Below are 19,799 nucleotides of genomic sequence, written 5' to 3'. Positions count from 1 at the left end.
TAGACCACGCATTCTCATGCCCGAGCCCACCAAACGGAAAGCTAAAATCCTGGGCCACGGATCAGATGGGAGCGTCGAATCTGGTCCACGGCCCACCCCGTAGACGTCTAACGGCTGGCAGCCCACGCGTTACAAATAGGCCCACCAGCCATCACTTTCACAGACGTATTTGTGCACAGTGCACATTTTCCAGCGATTCTCCAGCGGTCGTTCAACAGTATGGCACAGATCCAAATGAGCTATCGAACGCCGAAGATAACGAGCTCATTTGAGCCCGCGCACAAAAACTCCACATCCCGTTGGAAGCCTATTTTCTAGCCTTTTCGAATATAATAGCCCTTTGTTCCTACAAGGGTCACAAGGAGAATGTATTAAGCCCACTAATTAACATGATCTAGGAACAGCTGTGACAACATAAATAGGAGTAGGAGTGCCAGTACAATACCAGACATTGCGAATGCAGCAAGTAATGACATGGTGGATGAGGCTACGAGGACCCGGATTAAAGCCATCTAGACCGCATGTGTCGATTGGTTGAGACCAAGCACCAGTCCTGAGGTGGTATTGTGCATAATAATAGTATATTGGATGGGTACAGACAACAGTATCAGACATGACAGTAGGCAGCGCCGTGGAGGAGACACTCAGGCACTTCCCTTGGAGAAAGAGGGCACGGTCTCCAATGCTTGTCACCGGGATAAACCTTTCCAAGATAAGGTCCTCGAGTTTGTAAATCACAATGTGCTTCAAGGAACTGTCGCCATGGCCAACAAGCAGGATCTGTGAGTCGCATTCTACCAGATGGGAGCCCCTGTAGAGTTTATCCACCGGACATGTGGCGATCAGCTTTGGCGGCAGTGGCGGCGAACCAACCCGCAGGGGCGGGTCGATCTGGAAAACCAGCGAGCCATTAGTCGTAGGGTGGTGCACAAAGTATAGCTTGCCTTGGAATGCCAAGGCCGCAGTGTTAAACGGGACTTCCCAGCTTGGCATGGTCCATTGCTGGTCCTGGGAGTCGGAGGTCGCAAAGGCTACACGCATCAGACGACGGAACGCGAGCATGACGACGACGGATCCACCGCTGCAGGAAACGGAAGCGCACACGCAGTATCTGATGTAGTACCATTTCCGCAGCTCGGGGGCGGTGTGCGCGCTGCGGAGATCGTCGCCCAGCTGCGTGAGGAGGGTGGCGAGCGGCGGGAGCTCAACAATGTCGCGAGTGAAAGGGTGGAGGAGGCGGATGGCGGTGTCTTGGTCTCTCTGGAGGAGCAGGAGGCCGTCGACCGATTCCAGAGCACAGTGGTTCTTGAACAGGGGGAGCTCGACACGGGCGAGGGCTCCAGTGTCAAGGTTGAAGAAGCGGATGTAGCCACCCAGGTTTCTGTGGCCGGGGTAGAGGCCGTTGCCCTCCGGCAGCATCATCCAGCGGCGCGGGTGGAAGCGTGGATCGGTGACGCCGCGGCCGCGCGGGCACACGGCGCCGGACCGCCAACTGGTGCAAACGGCGCGGAGGCGGACGTAATCCAGAAAATCGCCGGCCAGCACGCGCCAAGCTATCTGTCGAACCATATCCCCTGGAAGCGACGCCCAGGAGGAGGAGGAGGACGGCGACGAGGGTACCGCCGCGCCAGCGACATCATCCGAGGCCAGCACCGCGGGCGCGGGGCAGTGCCGCTTCTTTGCGAGCGCGGTGGTGGGCTGCGGCCCCAAAGGGCGCTTCCTGGATCTCGACGGTGACATCCTGCGTTCCAATGGAAGATCTTGATTCGCCCAATGAAGAAACACAAGATGGTGAATTTTAACCTGGAGAAACGAAAGAAACACAGATGCCGAGGAGCAGGGCATTGCCTGGTTAGTAGATTACACAGCGCAGAGGCGCAGTACCGGTGACGGCGAGTTGGGAGTTTGAGATGGTGAATGGTGGTGGAGCACAGTTGAGGGCATTCACCGGCGTTGGCGGCCCCATGGCATGGTACCTGCGCTCATTGCTTCCCAGCTCTTGAGATTCTATTTGGGGAAGGTGGAGGCTCAGCGGCGGCATCTTAGGCATTTGAATCAGCATTTGCGTATTACTCGGGAACTTTATTTTCAGCTCACTTTACCTTCCCGTCTTGCACTAATTGCGCGCCGATCTGTTGCATTATTGGCTAAAGATCAACTTTTTTTTTAGTGTAGGCTAAAGATCAACTGGAAGGTAAATGGATAGAGCACGGAAAGTCGTGAACAATAAAATCGAAAAAAAAATTTAGAATGTTCAAAAAAAATTGAACCTTTTTTTGGTAAACTTTGACAAATATTCGAACTGCTTACAAAATTTCATCTTCAGATCACATTCGTACACGGCGTGGCAAAAAAACAAAATCAATGCTTCAAAATGCTTTGAAAGTAGCATTTTCAGAGCATTGATTTTATTTTTTTGTCACGCCTTCCACGAATATGATTTGAAGATGAAATTTTGCAAGCAGTTAGAATATTTGTCAAAGTTTATCAAAAAAAATCAGAATTTTTTGAACATTTTTTAAATATTTTTTGATTTTACTATTCACGTGAGCTCATTTGAGCTCGGATGTAGATACTTCGCGTCCGATAGAGCACTGCTATACAACCGGCACTTTTTAAACAATATGCACACGACTTTTTTATCCAGCCATTTGTACTTTTGTTCCTAAGGCATCTCACGGTGCAGAGAAAATATTGACTGGACGTCAGTGCACACAACATCGTGTGTACATCAATTCTGAAAATGGATATTCGAGGTACATCTGCCTGCGCTCGCGCACCATGAGGCCGGCCTGTCCACGTCTATCGTTGACCTCGTCTCCACCGATGAGATTGCGAACTCCTACGAGAAATAGTATGGTTTGAAAGAAGACGGCGTCTCGTGTCTCATGTGGGTCAGTCTATGTCTCGTGCCTTACTCTTCTCGTCCGCAACCCATATCTTCACTCTTCGCCTCTTCGGGCTCATGACTGTCAACGAACATGGGAACAACAAAGACTTAGAATATGCATGACAACAAAGATTTAGACTAGATTAACTTTCAGATGCTTATATTTAATGAAATATATTAAAAGTGTAGTGATTGTGTACCGGTACAAACGAAAATCATCCGGTTGGTTTAAATCCTGTATAAAATTTGCGGACAAATTCACGAACAGAACATACTAAAAGGATTAAAAACCCTTGCAAGTTAAAATCCACCTCGATTCCCACCAAAATCTTTCCATTCCTCCTCAAGAGAGGTTTAACCAAGGAAACTCGCCGGCGGAGTCGCCGGACTTGGGTGGTGGAACGGAAGCAGCTCCGGGACGAGCCGCTGTTTCTAGGGTATGCCCCACTTGTCTTTCTGAAATAAAGGAGCGAGGATCTCATCTAGACCGTTCATATTTCAATCGAACGGGTCGCACGCACTCGTGCCGTGCTTTCTCAGCCCGGGGGAGGTTCTGCGCCGACGACAAGGGTCAAGGGGGGAAGAGAAAGGTTCGCGTCTTCACCGGCCACGCGCGCCATGTCCGAGACAGAAACGGCGGCGGCGGCGGCGACATCGACGGAGCGGAAGCCCCGGCGGCTGCGGGGGCACAAGAAGGGCGCCGTCACCTGCTGCGTAGCGTCCTCCGCCCGCCCGGGCGTCGTGGCGTCATCCGGCGAGGTACACGCTTCTACTCGCTCTGAGCCTCTGAATTTTCTCCAAGAAAAGGGTTACCCCGTTCCATGGCCTCGCGTCAACACCCTGTAGCCCGTGGGGGACGTCCTCACGCTGCCCCTAGTTATGGCAGCATGGTTTCTCTGGGTTAGGACACTGGTCGAACACCTCGTGGGCGCTGGCTGGTATAGTGGCCGAATCTCGTGGCTCGCCTGCTGCTTCTATGTGATGCCGCAGTAGTGCAATGCTGTCAATGGGATCCGGTTGCTTCGCACTGGCTTTGTCGATGGAGGCTTTGGCGTGGCGCTCCTTGAGCTTTAGCAGTGAGCGGTTGAGCTAATTTGTTGGACACTGCCGCACTGGGAAGGCAGACTATGCGGCCATGTGATGTTCTTGCTTCTCAGGATGCACATTGAGCTCGTTGCTGCAGGATTAACTGGACCACATCTTGTGGATAGCATTGTACTATTGAATGCAATGCCCTTGTGAAGTAGTGCCAGGATAACAGATTTTGAACACCCAATGACCATTTTCATGGTCTCATGCTAGTATGAGTACATGATGGCATTTCAGTTCGATACCACACAATGAATTTCTCAGCATTCGCCTCTCACAGAAGTATTGGTAACGTTTTATGCTCAGTAGAAAGTAACTGTAAATTGAGATGAGAAATGGCACGCGGCACTAGAATATTTTGTTAAGGTACTGGGGAAGTGGTAAGTCCTTGTATTATGCTCCAAGGCCAGTAGGTTATTTCCTTATGTAGGTCTTCTTTCCATTTCTGCAGAAAATTACAATGATAAGTTGCTAATGGTTATTCAACACTTCAAAACCTTAGGCATATAATTTCGTACTACTTGGTAATTCTGATGTTTCTGCCCTTCGTCAATCTCATGTTCTAAACTTCTAATAACTTATTCTGTCACCTTAGGATGGATGTCTTTGCTGGTTTGATTTGCGCACTAAAGATGTGCTCTTGACCATTGAGGCGGCAAATAAACCTATTTCTTCCATCTGTTTTAAACCAGGTCAGTAATGCCCTCCAAACATCTCAAGAAGTTCATCCCATTTTTTGTAGGACGAGCAAACTTCACACACTTTAATGTCATTTGTTTTCATTTGATAGGAAATGAAGATCATGTATATGTATCGGCTGGAAATGAAATTATGTCCTTCGATATTCGTATGGTAAGCGAGCACCCACTTAATATTTGTATTCCCAAGTCGAAGTTGTGACTTTTGCATTGGTTTTTACTAGGAATATGATTAAAGTAGTTTTCTTGCAGGGATCTCAATCAAAGCCAATGGAGACATATAACTACAATAGAGATGAAATCAACCAGGTATTTTGTGCTATCTGCAACACCACTTCTTTTAGTCTTTTTATTACGGTGTGAGATGATGCTGTGATTGTGAATTTTCTCTTATTACTGGACCTTAGCCCTTTGGCCTGATACTAACATTTAACTGTGTCCAGCAAGGGTAGATTCTAAGAATTCCACATTTTATGCAGATTGCTGTCAGTTCTAAAGGCTTTCTTGCTGCTGCAGATGACAGTGGGGATGTTAAGGTATAGAAGATCTTTTCAAAATAATAGAATTAAATCATCCTAGGTTCAGAAGTACTGGTTTTATATATAGCTCTTACTTAGAACCAAGAAGGATTAGATCAATAAAACCAGTACTTTTTGGTTCTAAGCTGTAATTGGTTCTAACGTCCTTAGTTACTGGTCACAAGCAAGAGGATTGTTGGATAACTTTAGATCTAGGCTTTTGGGTGCTCTAGTATCTTCAAGCTGAAGAAACTTGTATGAAATAAGTTTTTACTTCTTTGGCATGATAAATTATTTCACTCTTATAAGTTTGACTCTTCCTCTCACAGATTGTCAATATCGCTCAAAAGTGCTTGTACAAAAGATTGAGGGAAGCGCACACAAGTGTATCCTTATGTGGTCTGGATAAATTCCTACCTTTTCATCAAATAACAGTGTTTAAGTTTTGTTTTGCGCATTATTATTCCCAATTTAATGTTTCCGTTGCTCTGCAACTGTCTCCCTTAGCAATATTTCAACAGATTTGCAGCAGTGTACAATTCATTCCTTGGAGGCCTTGGACAGGTTATTGCTATTGTTCACTTTTTCTTTGTTTTATTTGACACTTTTATTTGCTCCTGCTTCTTCCTTTTTTTTACAACTGATAAGGGAAGAACTATTATATGTCTATCTTTGATATGTTATTTTAAACGTATTATCGTCTTGATTTGGCAGCAATTACTGGTGGCCTCGACTCAAAGCTTGCTGTGTGGGATTTCTCCAAAGGGCGAATACTATTTTCTATTGATTACGGTACCTAATTCTTCTATTTCCGAACTGATACTTATGCCTTGTCCTGATAATGATGCATTCTAACAGTTCCTAGTAAACCTCATGAAACTTGCTTAAGGCATATTAAATGCAGCTCCTATGTGTCTATTAGAAAGAAGAGTCGCACTAGTTAGTTTACATAATAGGAAAAAAATCTGTTGATTCATTGAAAAGTTGTAAGCTCTATTATTTTTCACTTTGCTATTATCAGATGTGGATCGGTAAACGTATTTCTGTTGAATGTCAGGATCACCTGAGTTGCAAAATAGTAGTTCTTCGGGTAGTACAGGGCAATGTCTCAACCCTGCTTTCGTTCACTCGGTAGCAGTTTCTGAAGAGGGCATTTTAGGAGGGTTGTACAAAGTTTGTGCCGTTGCAAGGGGGGACGGTGCTGTTGATGTAGTTGATCTAGAATATGAATTGGCCCCCGCAAAATCCAAAGGTCCTTCTCGGGCAGGGGGGTCGACCATGAGCTCAAAAATAACTGATCTTGGGGATGGGAGCAATAATCAATGTCAAAGGAGAAGGATCCATCTTGATTACTCAATGGGTGGCCATACTGCAGCTGTCTCCTGTGTGTAAGTCCCTTTATGCTGTTTCTATGTTCCTTACTTATCTCACTGGTTCACTAATGAACCACTTAACAGGGCATTTTCAGCGTTTCGCGAGAAGGGAAAGTTCCTTGTTTCAGGTGGTAATGACGCATCACTGAAAGTATGGGATTGGTCCAAAGGATTTTCTCCTGAAACAAGCAGCAATAGTGAACTGGTGTTGGATATTGATGTGAAGAAAAAGGTCATAACTAGACCTTCAATTTTGTTTTAATTATTGTCTTTTGATATGGCACTAACACCACCAATACATATAGATTAAACTTTGTTAGTTACTATGCCATTGAAATTTCTAGGCATAATACTGACATCTGATCTATCGTTTTAGGTAAATTGGTTGTGTACTGCTCCAACTGATTCAGATAACCTGATTGTGTGCGACACATCCAAGGTGGTCAAAGTATATAATTTCCCATAGATGGAGAAATGCGCGGTGTTGCCTTATGGACAGTTTTCTGGGGTATGACACAGCATGTTTCCTGGTCATCAGTGCCATGTTTGCCCCGACTCCTGTCTCTTCATATGAACTCAAGCCAGCTGCAGCTAGACCTGGTGAAATGACAGTACATGACTTAAGAGGATCTGCAGAAACCATCTTTTTGTAAGACAAAAGTTATGTGGTACTGAAATCTTGTACTCTGATGTGCTGCTAGGATAGACATGTATATCTTTGTCGTGTTGGCGTTATAAATGTATGGTTTCAGTATGGAATGATTGGGTTTGTGTTGGCAGTTCATCAAAGATGGTGAAATGTGCTTAAATCTTTTGTTCTCCATATGATTTCGTAGAATTGTAACTGTTGTTTCTTACAAAGGCCCAGTTCCTTTGAGCAGATTCTGGAGAATCTAGGTCTGGAAAATCAACAAAACAAAAGAGCTCGATTTTGCTTTGGATATCTTGGCAGAATTCTGGAGAATCCTAGTGCAACTCAAAATCCCCCCAAAACCTGGATTCTCAAGATTCTGGACAACTCCCTCAAAGGAAAACGTTTCAGATAGGAGAATACCCCTATCGATTATCACTAGGATCCTAGTGCAGATTCTGTGGGCAGCTTTCCAGAATCTTGATTCTGGAGAATCCTGCGCGAAAAGACCTGGGCCAAAGGCATGTCCCCAAACGTTGTGATTGTGATACAGCGATATTACATGCTAATATTTCTAGCAACAGCTATGAACATGCTGCAGCTGGCAAGCCGATTCACTAATTACTGTCACATAGCAGTGGTGTTGTTACCAGTAACCTCTGCAAGAGCACCTGCCTTGTTCAAAATGATGGAACCTGTTGGAATCCCTCAGTATGATCTCCCTGCTGCACATCTTGGATATGAACTTGGCGGCCTCGTGGCAGTGGGTGCAAACCCTCGAGTTCTTCGTCACGCGGATCGGGCGCCCTTCCGACAGATTCAGCACCCCAAACGCGACGGCGAGCTTCGAGCTGTGACCGCAGAGTGATTCGCCGTTCACCGCGTCGTCAGCGCCCATCAGAGCATATCTCTTCTTCGGGTCATGGCCTTCTTCCTGCACTCTTCTGGCAACTTCATCCAGGAACTCTGCGATCCTCTCCCCCTGCGGATGATTCCGGTTGCCCGCGATGAAGACCTGAACTTTGCCCCTGGCCTCAATCCAGCTGCAGCCAGTTTTCTCCCGGAGTCCTCGGCCGCCGATCTTGTTCCTGAGCTTCCTTACAGCCTCCCATCTCTCAGCTTCAGCATATATGTTGGCAAGAAGAACGTAGTACCCGGTGTTTTCAGGTTCCAGTTCAAAGACCCTCTCTGCTACCTCCTCTGCAAGCTTGATATCCCTGTGAATTCTGCATCCATTCAGCAATGAGACCCATATGCTTGAATCTGGCTCGACTGGCATCGACTCGATGAACTCGTAAGCTTCCCTCAAATTGCCGGTGTTGGTTAGTAGGTCAACCATGCAGGTGTAGTGCTTCAGCCTGGGCTCTATTCTGTGTTCACGACGCATCGCATCGAAGAATCTCCATCCCTCGTCTCTCAGACCTGAATGGCTGCAAGCATACAGTATGGCACTGAACGAGGCTGCATCTGGCATAATGCCACTGGTCCTCATCTGCTCAAAGAGAGCAATGGCATCCCTGCCACGGCCATGCATGCCATATCCCGCTACCATGATGGTCCATGAGATGAGGTTCTTGCTGCTCAACCTGTCAAACAGCCGTCGAGATAGCAGCAATGCACCACACTTAACATACATGTCCATGAGGGCGTTGGCTACAAAATCGTCTTCCAAGTACCCTCTTCGTAGGGCATAGGTGTGCATCTCTCTGCCTCGCTCCAGGGATGAAAGGCTTGCCACAGCAGGAAGGATGCAGGTCATGGTCACGGCATTAGGTCTGAATTGGAGCAGCATTTCAGTGAACAAACTGAACGCTTCATTGGCAAGATTATTCCTGGAGTAACCTCCTATCAGTGTATTCCATGATATCATATCCTTACTCGCTGCACCATAAAAAATCAACCTTGCTTCCTCCATCTTTCCACATTTGGCATACATTTCCATTAGCGCATTGGTAACAGGAAGAACCTTCTCCATTCCATTTCTGATGGCATATGCATGTACAGATTTGCCATGTTTCTGCGATTCATTACCAGCAAAAGCATGAAGAGCACCGGTAATTGCAAAGGTATCTGGTCTGATACCTTCTAATGCCATTTCTTGGAGTAACCCAGCCACTTTGTCAAAAAGACCAGCCCTGGTATAACTCGTAATTATTGCTGTCCATGAGACAACATTTTTCTGATCCATATTTCTGAATATCTTATTGGTGCTACGCCAATCTGAGCAATTTGAGTACATATCAAGAAGAACATTAGCGAGAGATGTTTCGCCGATCAATCCAGTTTTCACAGAATACCCATGAACTACTCTCCCTAGAAACCAATGGCGCAACTGTGCACAAGCAGGCAAAACACTTAACAATGTGGCTGAATCCAACTCCTGTCCTTGTAACCACATTCTTACAAATAGCTCAATAGCTCTGCTGTGTAATCCATTGAAAGTGCAGCCACTGATGATAGAATTCCAAGAAATGACATCTCGATGAGGCATTCCATCAAATACCAAGAGTGCTTCTTCAGTCATATTGGATTTCGCATAGAATGATATCATTGCATTGCAAACTGCACACTGTGCACCAAAACCCAACTTCAAAAGATACCCATGAACCACTAGGCCATCCCTAGCACTATACAAACTAGTGACGCACTTCACAAGGCATGAAACGGTGTGCTCATCCGGAGCAATTCCACTGTCATGCATTTTCTCAAAAAGAAATAGGCTTTCTTGAAATTCACCAACCTTTGCATACCCACCCATCAGTAGATTCCACACGTGTATGCTGCTTTTCGATGACATTGCATCAAATACCTTTCGTGCATAGCCCAATTCACCACATTTCACATACATGAATACCAATTTGGATCCCAGATTTTCATCTACTCCTCTCTCCAAAGACTCAAGCTCCCACAGTAATCCAGTTTTCACAGAGTACCCATGAATCACTCTTCCAACAAGCTCGTAACCTAATTCAGCACAGGCAGGCAGAACACTGAGCATCGTCACAGAATCGATCTCCAGGCCTTCAAACCACATTTCGCTTAAATGCTCAACAGCCCTGCCATGCCATCCATTTGAAAAGCATCCACTGATCACAGAATTCCAAGAAATAGCATCCCGCTGAGGCATTCCTTCAAAGACCCGCAAAGCATCCTCGTTACAGCCACACCTTGAGTACAGAGCCATCAACGCATTTCCAACTGCACAATGCGAGCCAAAACCCAACTTCTCAAGGTACCCATGAACTACCTCGCCATCCGCGATACTGCCCAAACCAGCAATGCACTTCAAGACGCAGGAAATGGTGTACGCGTCCGGTCGAACCCCACAGCAGTGCATCTTCCTAAACAGCAACACACCTTCTCGTAAATCGCCGGCCTTGGCATAACCGCTCATCAGAGCAGTCCAAACACGCACATCGCCTACCTGAGGCATTTCGTCAAACACCCTTCTTGCACTCCCCAAGTCCCCACACTTCAAGTACATCAGCACCAATTTCTGCCCGAGAACACTGTCCATTCCATCTATTCCAAGGCCGGATGCCCGAACCAGGAAATGGGCTCTCTTCCCACCCTCCAACGACCTCATCTCCGAGCAGAGCTGGAGGACGGCGCCGTAGCTCCGGTCATCGACCCCATCCGAGCCGAGCAACCGCAAAGCCTCCGCCAAGTCACCCGACCGACACAGCCTCTGAATCCGCAGGTTCACGTCGGAACTCGGGGGCCAGTTTGGCGATTTCTCGGCGTCCCTCGGAGGAGCGGCAGCCTCCGAGGCTTGGCCGGACGGTGCGAGGACGCCACACCGAACCCTCGCTCTCTGGCTGGTGCTCTTGGGAGGCGGCCATGGCGGCGGAGCTCGGAGGTGGCTGGAAATGGAGGCGGCTAGGGGCGTCGCCATGGGAGGAGTTCAAATTTTGCCGCGAAATTCGCGCTGTCGGCGTGGTTTGGTCTTGCAATGGATAGCTTTCTGGATTAGGCTGCCTCTTTGGCCATCTGCCCCCTCGCATCCCTTAAAACTAACAAAATGACACATGTTAGCTACGGTCCTTTCTGCTCCATCGACGCTAAAAGAGGTCCATTTTCTAACGAGGGTGTTTATGTAAAACTTCATGGACTGCATCATTTACCATCTCCGTGTGGCTGAGAAAGAGGATAGAGCACTCAGAGAGTAAGAGCATACTGTCACTCCATTAGAGGGCAGCAAGGAGGTCAGCTTCGGTTCTTTGGCAGAGGAAGAAGAGAGGAGAAATGGGAGGAATTCTCATGCAGCATCACCAAATCTCTCTCAGTCCTCTGCGAAAAACGGCCTTCCCCGGATCATTTGCTCTCCAAAGAGGTGATTATCAAACATTGTAGTCATCTCCTTTTCGACAGAAAACATTTTCATCAAGGTCAGTGTGTTTAAGCTCCTTGTGTTCATTGCCTCGCTGGTTATACTTTTTGTATGATTTTATATGATACATACTATTCCCTCCGTCCCAAATTACTTGTCGTAGAAATGGATAGGAGTACAAAACAGGCACCATTGTAGTCTCTGCTGTTCACTAGAAATCACCTTTTCTGCTCTTTGCCAGATTAATTTTTCGAAAATATAAATAGTAACCGCTGATGAGAAAACCTCAGTTAACTAGTAGTAACTGCGCGGCCTTTTGGTGAAGTCTGTCGCGCTGAATTTGGTAGCACCTGCAGATATTGCTCTCCATCGCGTTCCACGGCGGGGTTCTCTGCCGTGCTCATCTTCCCTGACGGTCAGAGCAGAAGCCAACGGGTCCTCCACTTCAAGAATTGCGGTCAAGAAGCACAGCAAAGAAGAGCTCATAGAGTTCTTCGGGGCCATCCAGGCCGCCATTGCCAGGGACTCTCCCAAGCCGCCCGGGAGGACGAGGAAGCCGTCGTCGCCGGCTGGCACGTTCGAAGAAGCCGGCACGAAGATGAAACCACACGGTAACTGAAAAACATCACAGATATAAGTAGTTTGTTTCCTTCGTTCTGGATCATCGTCGATCCGCTTGTCGTTGTGACAAGGCGTGCGTGGCTTGTGCTTTCAGAGGGACTGGGGCAAGATGGGCAGCCAAATTTCGAGGGCATGACGGTGCCCGAGCTGAGGGACTTGGCGAGGGTGAGGGGGATGAGAGGTTACTCCAAGCTGAAGAAAGGGGAGCTGATTGATCGTCTGAGGGGTGCTTGATCGTCTGATAATTAACAAGGCTTCCTCTCCGAAACAGGAACAGGCAGACGCCAGTGCTGCCTGTTTGACCGAATTGATGCGGCTTATAATCGACTTTTCGTCTGTTGTTTCCTTTGTTAGGAATCTTCGAAAGAGGAAGAAGCTCTGCAGTTCGATTGAAGTTATGTAGGAGTATAATGTTGGTTAATCAGCGGATGTTGTCTTTGGAGGCCGAGCTCCATGGAGCTCGGTTTTGAAAATTTTGAATTTTGTCGAATTTCATATTTTCTACATTTCAAAAAATTCTAAAAAAACACACATATACATGAAGGCATAACACACATGTGTGTAAATTTTTAGGGCAAAATAAGTTGAAAAGAGGGATGTGCAAAAAAGAAAAATCTGGGGTTTTTTAACACATGATACCATTCATCCTTCCATGCCATGAATTTGTTTTTTCGTACAAGTCATATTTTAACGTTTTTTATTTTGAAATTCTACACACATAGAAATAACATACTTGTTTACTTGCACAATTTTTTTTCAGATTTTTTTGAAACCAAAAGGTTTGAATTTTGATTTGTTTTCAAAAAAAGGCCTCCATGGCTCCCGGGAGCCAAACGCCCGCTCTCGTTAATCAGTTTCTATCTATTCTTGCATCTAGTTTTTCGAGGATTATTAAATAAGTTTATGAACAGCAGATTGAGCCCAAAGGACCAACAAAGCCACGTCGTATTGAAAACTATTTTCTCAAAAGGCCGTCCTTTGCATGGCCTGTTTTGTTGCTTTCATTAGCGTATGGTCATGTTTTCTGAACTTAAATTTGTTTTCTCCCTTTTGATTGAAATAACTAAGTAACTAAGCAAGCGTTCACTTCGACATTATGAAAAGAGGAGAATTGGAGTAGAAAGAATGTTGAATCATCAGTGGTAAAAATAAAATATAACCACAGAGAAACACTGGTGCCTTAATTCATTGAGCTCTTTTATGGTTATTGGCGTAGTACTGGGAGTACTTTCGAGTACTTGCCACTCTGATTTTTATTAGCCGTCCGATCTGACGGGGGATTAAAAATGAATAAACCTAATTAGTTTAATCTGAGAAGGGCATAATGGTCTAGGGTAAAATATTATGGTTTCAACCGATCACGTCCACAAGCAGAACCACGTCTAGTCGATCCAGGAGGTCAAGTCCTCGTTTTCGTCCCCTTCCTTCTGTCCGACGAGCCCGGCGAGAGGAACCAATTCACCGTCGGTGGCGGTGTCCTCGTCCTCCTCCTCGTCCCCTTCACTATAAAAGACGTGCCCAGCGGCAAGAAGAAGAATAAGGCGTCACATCTGCGGCGGGAGTGTCGGCGGCGACGGCGGCGGAGCTATAGGAACTCGCCCCCCGCCGATCCCATCGCTTCCGGACTTGCATCCCAAGGTATGAATCGCCCGAATCTCAACTTACTTGGATTCGTAGCCTGCACTTCCTACTTAGATTTGTTTAGTCATCATCGATTTAAGTTTCCCTAGTGCATGCAATTCAATTTACAATTTTTCATCATCCATGGTCACTTCACTAGTTTATGGGGACCCAGTTTATGGACATTCATGATCGCTTGCCATAACATGTACAAGGAGCAAAGTTTAAAATTCAACGCAAGAATTCGTACTGGGTTTTGCATGCATTTTTTTGTCATTTCAGATTTTTATTCATATGTATGGTGATGCAGGAAGACATGGCGGATGTAAGTCATGAGTCAATGCTGGAGTACTATCATATTGCCAACAAGATGTTTAATAGTGAGGATGAAGGTTATAGATTCTATAACAAATATGGTCTTGAGAAAGGTTTTAGTGTTCGGAGAAGCTATGTCGAGTGGGATGGATCCAACTGCCATATAATTTTAAGGAAATTTGTGTGTAGTCGTGAAGGGGTTCGTGAAGAGGAAGATGGAAGATGGAAAGAGGAGACGACAGAGTATAACTCGTGTAGGGTGTAAAGCTAAATTGGTGATTGCAAGACAGGAGGAAACATGTCAATGGTTTGTGAAGGATTTCATCGATGAACACAACCATCCTCTAGCCCCACGGGATCTGTCGTGTCTTTTGCGTTCACACGGAAGAAATAGCGACGAGCAGAAAGCGGACATTGCAGACATGGAAAAATCAGGGATAAGGCAACACCATATTATGGATATTTTGTGCATGCAATACGGTGGATATGATGAGATTGGATGCACGAGAGGGACACTTACAATTTTTGCCATGCTAACAAGTTGGAATCAATTGCTTCCGGGGATGCTCAAACGGTGATCAATCACATGGTGGCGAGGCGAGAGCGAGATTCAGATTTTTTTTCTTTAGGTACTTGGTTGATGAAGCTGGCCATCTGAAGGAACTTTTTTGGTGTGATAGTCAATCCCGACTTGACTACGAGGCTTTCGGAGACGTTATTGTTTTTGATAGCACATACAAAACAAATAAGTACAATCTGCCATTTGTTCCATTTGTTGGGTTGAATCACCACCGTAGCACTGTTATTTTTGCATGTGATATCATTTCACATGAAACAAGCCAGGCATACGGGTGGATGTTACGGACCTTTTCTGATGCTATGGGACAGAAGCATCCTATATCTATGATCATGGATGGGGACCTTGCAATGCAGAGAGCAATCAGGGTGCTGTGGCCTGACTCAAACCATAGGCTCTGTATATGGCACATTCAACAGAACATTGTGCGTCATCTGCATGATGACGCGGTAAAGGAGGAACTCAGATCTTTCATATATGATACATCTTCCATTGAAGAGCATGAGAGAAAATGGTTACAATTCTTACAAAGGAATAAAGTAACAAGTGAGGACTCCTAGCTGCATCAGATGTATAAGATGAGAAAACTGTAGTGTGCTCCATATCTTGAGGGGCGTTGTTTCCTAGTATTGAGCAACAATCAGCGGAGTGAGAGTTTAAACTCGGTGCTACATATGCATCTTGAGGCCAAGATGACGTTGTTTCAAATGTTAGAGCACTATGAGCGTTGCCTTGCATCGCGACGCTTGAATTAGGCTCTCCAAGACATCGAGGCCTTGCAGTCCGTTCCGTTCATAGAGGAAAATGCTTCAAGTCTTGAGAAACAAGCCGCAAAAGTTTTCACTCCTATTGTGTTTAAGTTGGTCTTATGGAGCATAAATACTGTGAGAAAATGTGAGATTAGAGAGGTACTTGATGCAGCAGAAGTTACCACATACGTTGTGTCTAAGAAGGAAAGAATGGAGTTGTCGACAGCAAACTCGTCTATCTCATTTTCCTTGTAGTACTCCTCCTTGATTTGCTCATGCAGCTTGCGCTTCAGCCTTGCCTTCTCCTCGTCTAGATCTTCCCCGACCTTCTCCTGCACAGGATCGCCGACGAGTAGCTCGGCCGCTGCGATGGCAGCGGGAGGATGCACAACAGTTGCTGCACCGCCAGCCATCGCCGCTATAGCGGACTCAGCCGCTCCAACCGCGGCGGCAGCCACAGCAGCAAACTGCTTTGCTCTGATTGTTGCCTCCGGCTCGTCCACAGCATCTTCACGCCCGCTCTCATCGTCTGTCGACGACAGGAGGAGTAAGGTGTAGGAAGGGAGGAGGCTGCTGAGCAAGGGAGGAAGGTTTGGGAGAGGACGAGGTGGTATGGCTGGAGTGGGAGAGGACGAGGGTTTTCTACCTGATTTGGGGAAGAAATGCATTGTTGCTACTTGTTGGAGTTACCGAGGGGCCGAGGGGGGCGATTTGTCTCAACTACCCAGCCGTTCCACATTCCATAGTGAGAACACGTGGGGTCGTGGTGTCGTGCACCTCCTACGGTTTGCCCCGCCCCGCTGTTCATACTGCTGACACGTGGACAGCAGCGTCAGTTAGTAATGATAGATGTGACCCACTTCTTAGAGACACACGGAGTAGAGAGGTAAATAAATTTATGTGCAAAATGTTGTGCAAAATGCAGCATCATCCCAGCGGTTAAACCCTCCTGATCACATAGTCATGCCCTGGTTCGAAACTCCTTGGGGCAGTTTATTAATCACACTTTTTTCCTATGGGGTTTTAACATGTGGATCCCACATGTCATTCACACGGGGACATTATGCAAATGGACCCAAAAAATTTCTACATCTTTGTATCAACATGAGAAGCAATCATGAGTAGTTTGGTAAGGTTGTCAGCATTTGTATGGATTTTCTAAGGTTTTTGCAATGATAAAATGCTTAAAATGCTTCTCGGAGGTGACGAAACATGCGCACGTTGTGGACCACTCGGGTGGCCATGCCCACTCGCTGGAAAAATTTGGTGTCATTCTTAAGATGTCCAAGAATTCACCTCCTTCACCGAAGGCCGTTAGGGTAGGAGGTAAGGGTCCGTCTGGAAGGACGGGTTTTTCTCGACATGCTTCAAATGGACCTAAATTTTTTCTACACCCTTGTACCAACATGAGAAGCATCCATGACTAGTTCCATTGATTTTCGACGTTTTATTGATTTTCTAGGGTTTTCACGATGATAAAACCCTAAAATATTTCCCACCAGCGCCACCCTTCCCTCGGATAACTGTGACCAGCATGTACTTAACTTAGCATCAAGGCCATGAAAACAGGAATTAGAACCGTATTAGATTTTGATCCCACGCACACATGCACACACAACAGAATACAAAATAGATAACACAAATCACAGGTTGCAGTTACTACAATTATCTGAGTGAACTTCTAATGCATAACAACTTCTGGTCTTCAAATACATAACATGAAATACAGACACAACTAGAAATGCAAAACAACTTTTGATGTTGACATTGAGCAAGGACTTTTATTGTGAGGCACAGCATCTTGAGCAACCTATCCATGCTTCCACCTATAGCATATAAGTAACTGAAAATTTCAGATCGAATACATTTGGTATTGGAAAAATGATAGTACGATAATTTGAAGATGCCAAGGAAATCTGTCACAACAACTGTAGGATACCAATTTGAATACAAAGTTCATAGAAGTCAATGTTAAATTAATAAGACTTTTGCAAGATGCAAAATCACTGATGTGATGAGAGTAATCAGCATGTAGGCCATAACACATGCAAGAAGCACTTATAGGAAGTGAAGCAAAAGGTTGTACATCACGACAACATGAGTAAGCCAACATCCCTACTAAAATTATTTTAGTGCTTGTGTCTATTTTTTTAATCATTAGGAAGCCCTAAATATTTGAATGGAAGATCACCAACAGGGCACTACTGAAATATTCCAATGTCTACATGTCACTACTGAAAGTGCAGTACTGAAATATTTTAGTGGCTACGTGCGTGTACTGAAACTGCAACACTGAAATATTTCAGCGCCTACGTGCGTGTACTGAAATAGCACCACTGAAATATTTCAGTGGCTACGTGCATGTGTTGAAAGTGCAGCACTGAAATATTTCAGTAGCTACGTGCGTGTACCGAAAGTGCACCACTGAAATATTTCACTGGCTACGTGCGTGTACTGAAACTGTACCACTGAAATATTTTAGTGGCTACGTGCGTGTATTGAAATTGCACTACTAAAATATTTCAGAAGCTACAATTGTGTACTGAACTTGCAGTACTGAAATATTTCAGTGTCTACCCATGTGTACTAAAATTGCACTAAAAATTTTTAGTGTGAACCGGACCGTACTGAAAATTTTCATAATCTTCAACTCTCTACTGAACTTGCAGTTTTCAAATTTTTCAGTGTGTACCCAGAGTGTACCACTGTCCACTAAACTTGCAATAATCAAACATAATTTATTCTTTGCAACTAATTATGATGTCATCCAGAGGCTATGGATTGGAGTAGAAGTGCAGGTGAACATCCAATTCTACCACTACAACCATATAAATTTAGCCTAGGGTTCATATACATCAAAATCCAGCCCCCAGGCAGCATGTACTAAAATCTTCATACAATTTATTGAGAATAAAATGGCATCTAGCATTCCCTCAGTGAACGATTATCATCACTACCACCACGCCTGTAAGCACGAGCAATAGGAAGATTAGGAGTGGGGAAGATTACTCTAAACAACTGCACCACCGCCATTTAGACGAGGAGAGCAGCGAAGGAAGCATGGAGACCGCCGGGAAAGTGAGGTCGCGACCACTGTCCTCCTCCTCTTATGCTTTGGAGTCTTCGACTCGGTCAGAGGCTCCACAATCTGCAACGACACCTCGTGCACCATGGGTTCCTGATCTAGTGGATACTCTACCCTGGATCTGAACGCCCACTACCTCCGCCTGACCCATGGGTTGGACGAATTGAATTGCTCCATTGCCCAGAGGAGGATCTCGATCTTGTGCATCGGTTGTGCGGGCGGAGGGGAAAGATTTGCCCTGTCCCTCTTCGTCATTTCCTTCAAAGTGGCCATTGTCGTCTAGTTCATATGCCTTGTGTTGAGAAACCAAGAACAGATCTCCGTCAACCTGGCCATCTTAACCTGGTCACCGCCGGCGATCTGCTCGATCTGCTGCTCCATCGAGGTTCTTGCATGGATGGAAGAGGGGGGGATGTGGAAGAGGAGCAGAGCAAAGTTGCGGCCGCGAGAAGGAGGAGAAGGATGCGGTGGACTTGGAATGCAGGAGAGGGAGGAGATGGTCGCGGTTGTAATGGTGATGGAAGAGGGGAAGGACCATGGTAGCGGTTTTGCATTGGACGAGAGGGGTGGAGGTTTTGCATTGGATGAGAGGGGCGTGCAAATTTTTCCTATGACTAAAATGCCCCTAGATTAAAAGGTGTCCCTATTGGGGAATGCAGTAATTTCAAAAAAAATCCTATGATCACGCAAGATCTATCTCTCGGTGATGCATAGCAACGAGAGGGGAGAGTGTTGTCTACATACCCTCGTAGACCAAAAGCGTAAGCGTTATGACAACGCGGTTGATGTAGTCGTACATCTTCACGATCCGACCGATCCTAGCACCGAAGGTATGACACCTCCGCGATCTGCACATGTTTAGCTCGGTGACGTCCCACGAACTCTAGATCTAGCTGAGGTTGAGGGAGAGTTTTGTCAGCATGACCGCATGGTGACGGTGATGATGAAGTTACCGGCACAGGGCTTCGCCTAAGCACTACGACGATATGACCGAGGTGGAAATCTGTGGAGGGGGCACCGCAGATGGCTAAACATTCAACTTGTGTGTCTATGGGGTGCCCTCCTCCCCCGTATATAAAGGAGGGAGGGAGGAGGAGGCCGTCCAGGGGAGGAGGCGCGCCAAGGGTGGGCAATCCTACTCCAAGTAGGTTTCGCCCCCCCCTTTCCTATTCCAACAAGGAGAAGGGGGAAGGAGGAGGTGGAGAGAAGGAAGGAGAGGGGGGTGCCGCCTCCTCCCCTTGTCCAATTCGGACCAGGGCAAGGGGGGCGTGCGCCACCTCCTGGACGACCCTCTCTCTTCTCC

General features: G+C 46.2%; 3 protein-coding genes across 4 annotated transcripts; 2 read left to right on the top strand and 1 right to left on the bottom strand.

Annotated features, from left to right (window-relative positions):
• The first annotated feature begins 3,352 nt into the window (after positions 1-3,352).
• LOC119275337 (WD repeat-containing protein 53-like) lies at positions 3,353-7,258 on the top strand. Of its 2 annotated transcripts, none has more exons than XR_005135631.1 (11): positions 3,353-3,649; positions 4,575-4,671; positions 4,770-4,831; positions 4,930-4,986; positions 5,157-5,213; positions 5,525-5,581; positions 5,717-5,759; positions 5,910-5,987; positions 6,253-6,583; positions 6,664-6,800; positions 6,945-7,258. XR_005135631.1 is itself a non-coding variant. In XM_037556158.1 (11 exons), the coding sequence occupies exons 1-11, from the start codon at positions 3,509-3,511 to the stop codon at positions 7,032-7,034; spliced, it is 1,161 nt and encodes a 386-aa protein (XP_037412055.1). In that variant the 5' UTR covers positions 3,363-3,508; the 3' UTR covers positions 7,035-7,258. The 2 variants fall into 2 exon arrangements, 1 of the variants encoding a protein (XP_037412055.1); XM_037556158.1 differs by having other exon boundaries at positions 3,363-3,649; positions 6,653-6,800.
• Positions 7,259-7,369: 111 nt separating this feature from the next.
• Positions 7,370-11,168, bottom strand: LOC119275336 (pentatricopeptide repeat-containing protein DOT4, chloroplastic-like). The gene is made up of 2 exons (XM_037556157.1): positions 7,604-11,168; positions 7,370-7,562 (listed from the first exon to the last, which is right to left on the bottom strand). The coding sequence occupies exon 1, from the start codon at positions 11,092-11,094 to the stop codon at positions 7,846-7,848; it is 3,249 nt and encodes a 1,082-aa protein (XP_037412054.1). The 5' UTR covers positions 11,095-11,168; the 3' UTR covers positions 7,370-7,562; positions 7,604-7,845.
• A 175-nt stretch (positions 11,169-11,343) lies between these two features.
• Positions 11,344-12,640, top strand: LOC119281048. The gene is made up of 3 exons (XM_037561690.1): positions 11,344-11,532; positions 11,886-12,140; positions 12,245-12,640. Exons 1-3 carry the CDS (start codon positions 11,445-11,447, stop codon positions 12,382-12,384), a joined length of 483 nt encoding a protein of 160 aa, XP_037417587.1. The 5' UTR covers positions 11,344-11,444; the 3' UTR covers positions 12,385-12,640.
• Positions 12,641-19,799: the final 7,159 nt, after the last annotated feature.

The sequence above is a fragment of the Triticum dicoccoides genome, chromosome 3B (assembly GCF_002162155.2).
Source record: "Triticum dicoccoides isolate Atlit2015 ecotype Zavitan chromosome 3B, WEW_v2.0, whole genome shotgun sequence".
NCBI lineage: Eukaryota > Viridiplantae > Streptophyta > Magnoliopsida > Poales > Poaceae > Triticum > Triticum dicoccoides.
This window is presented reverse-complemented; position numbering and strand designations above follow the sequence as displayed.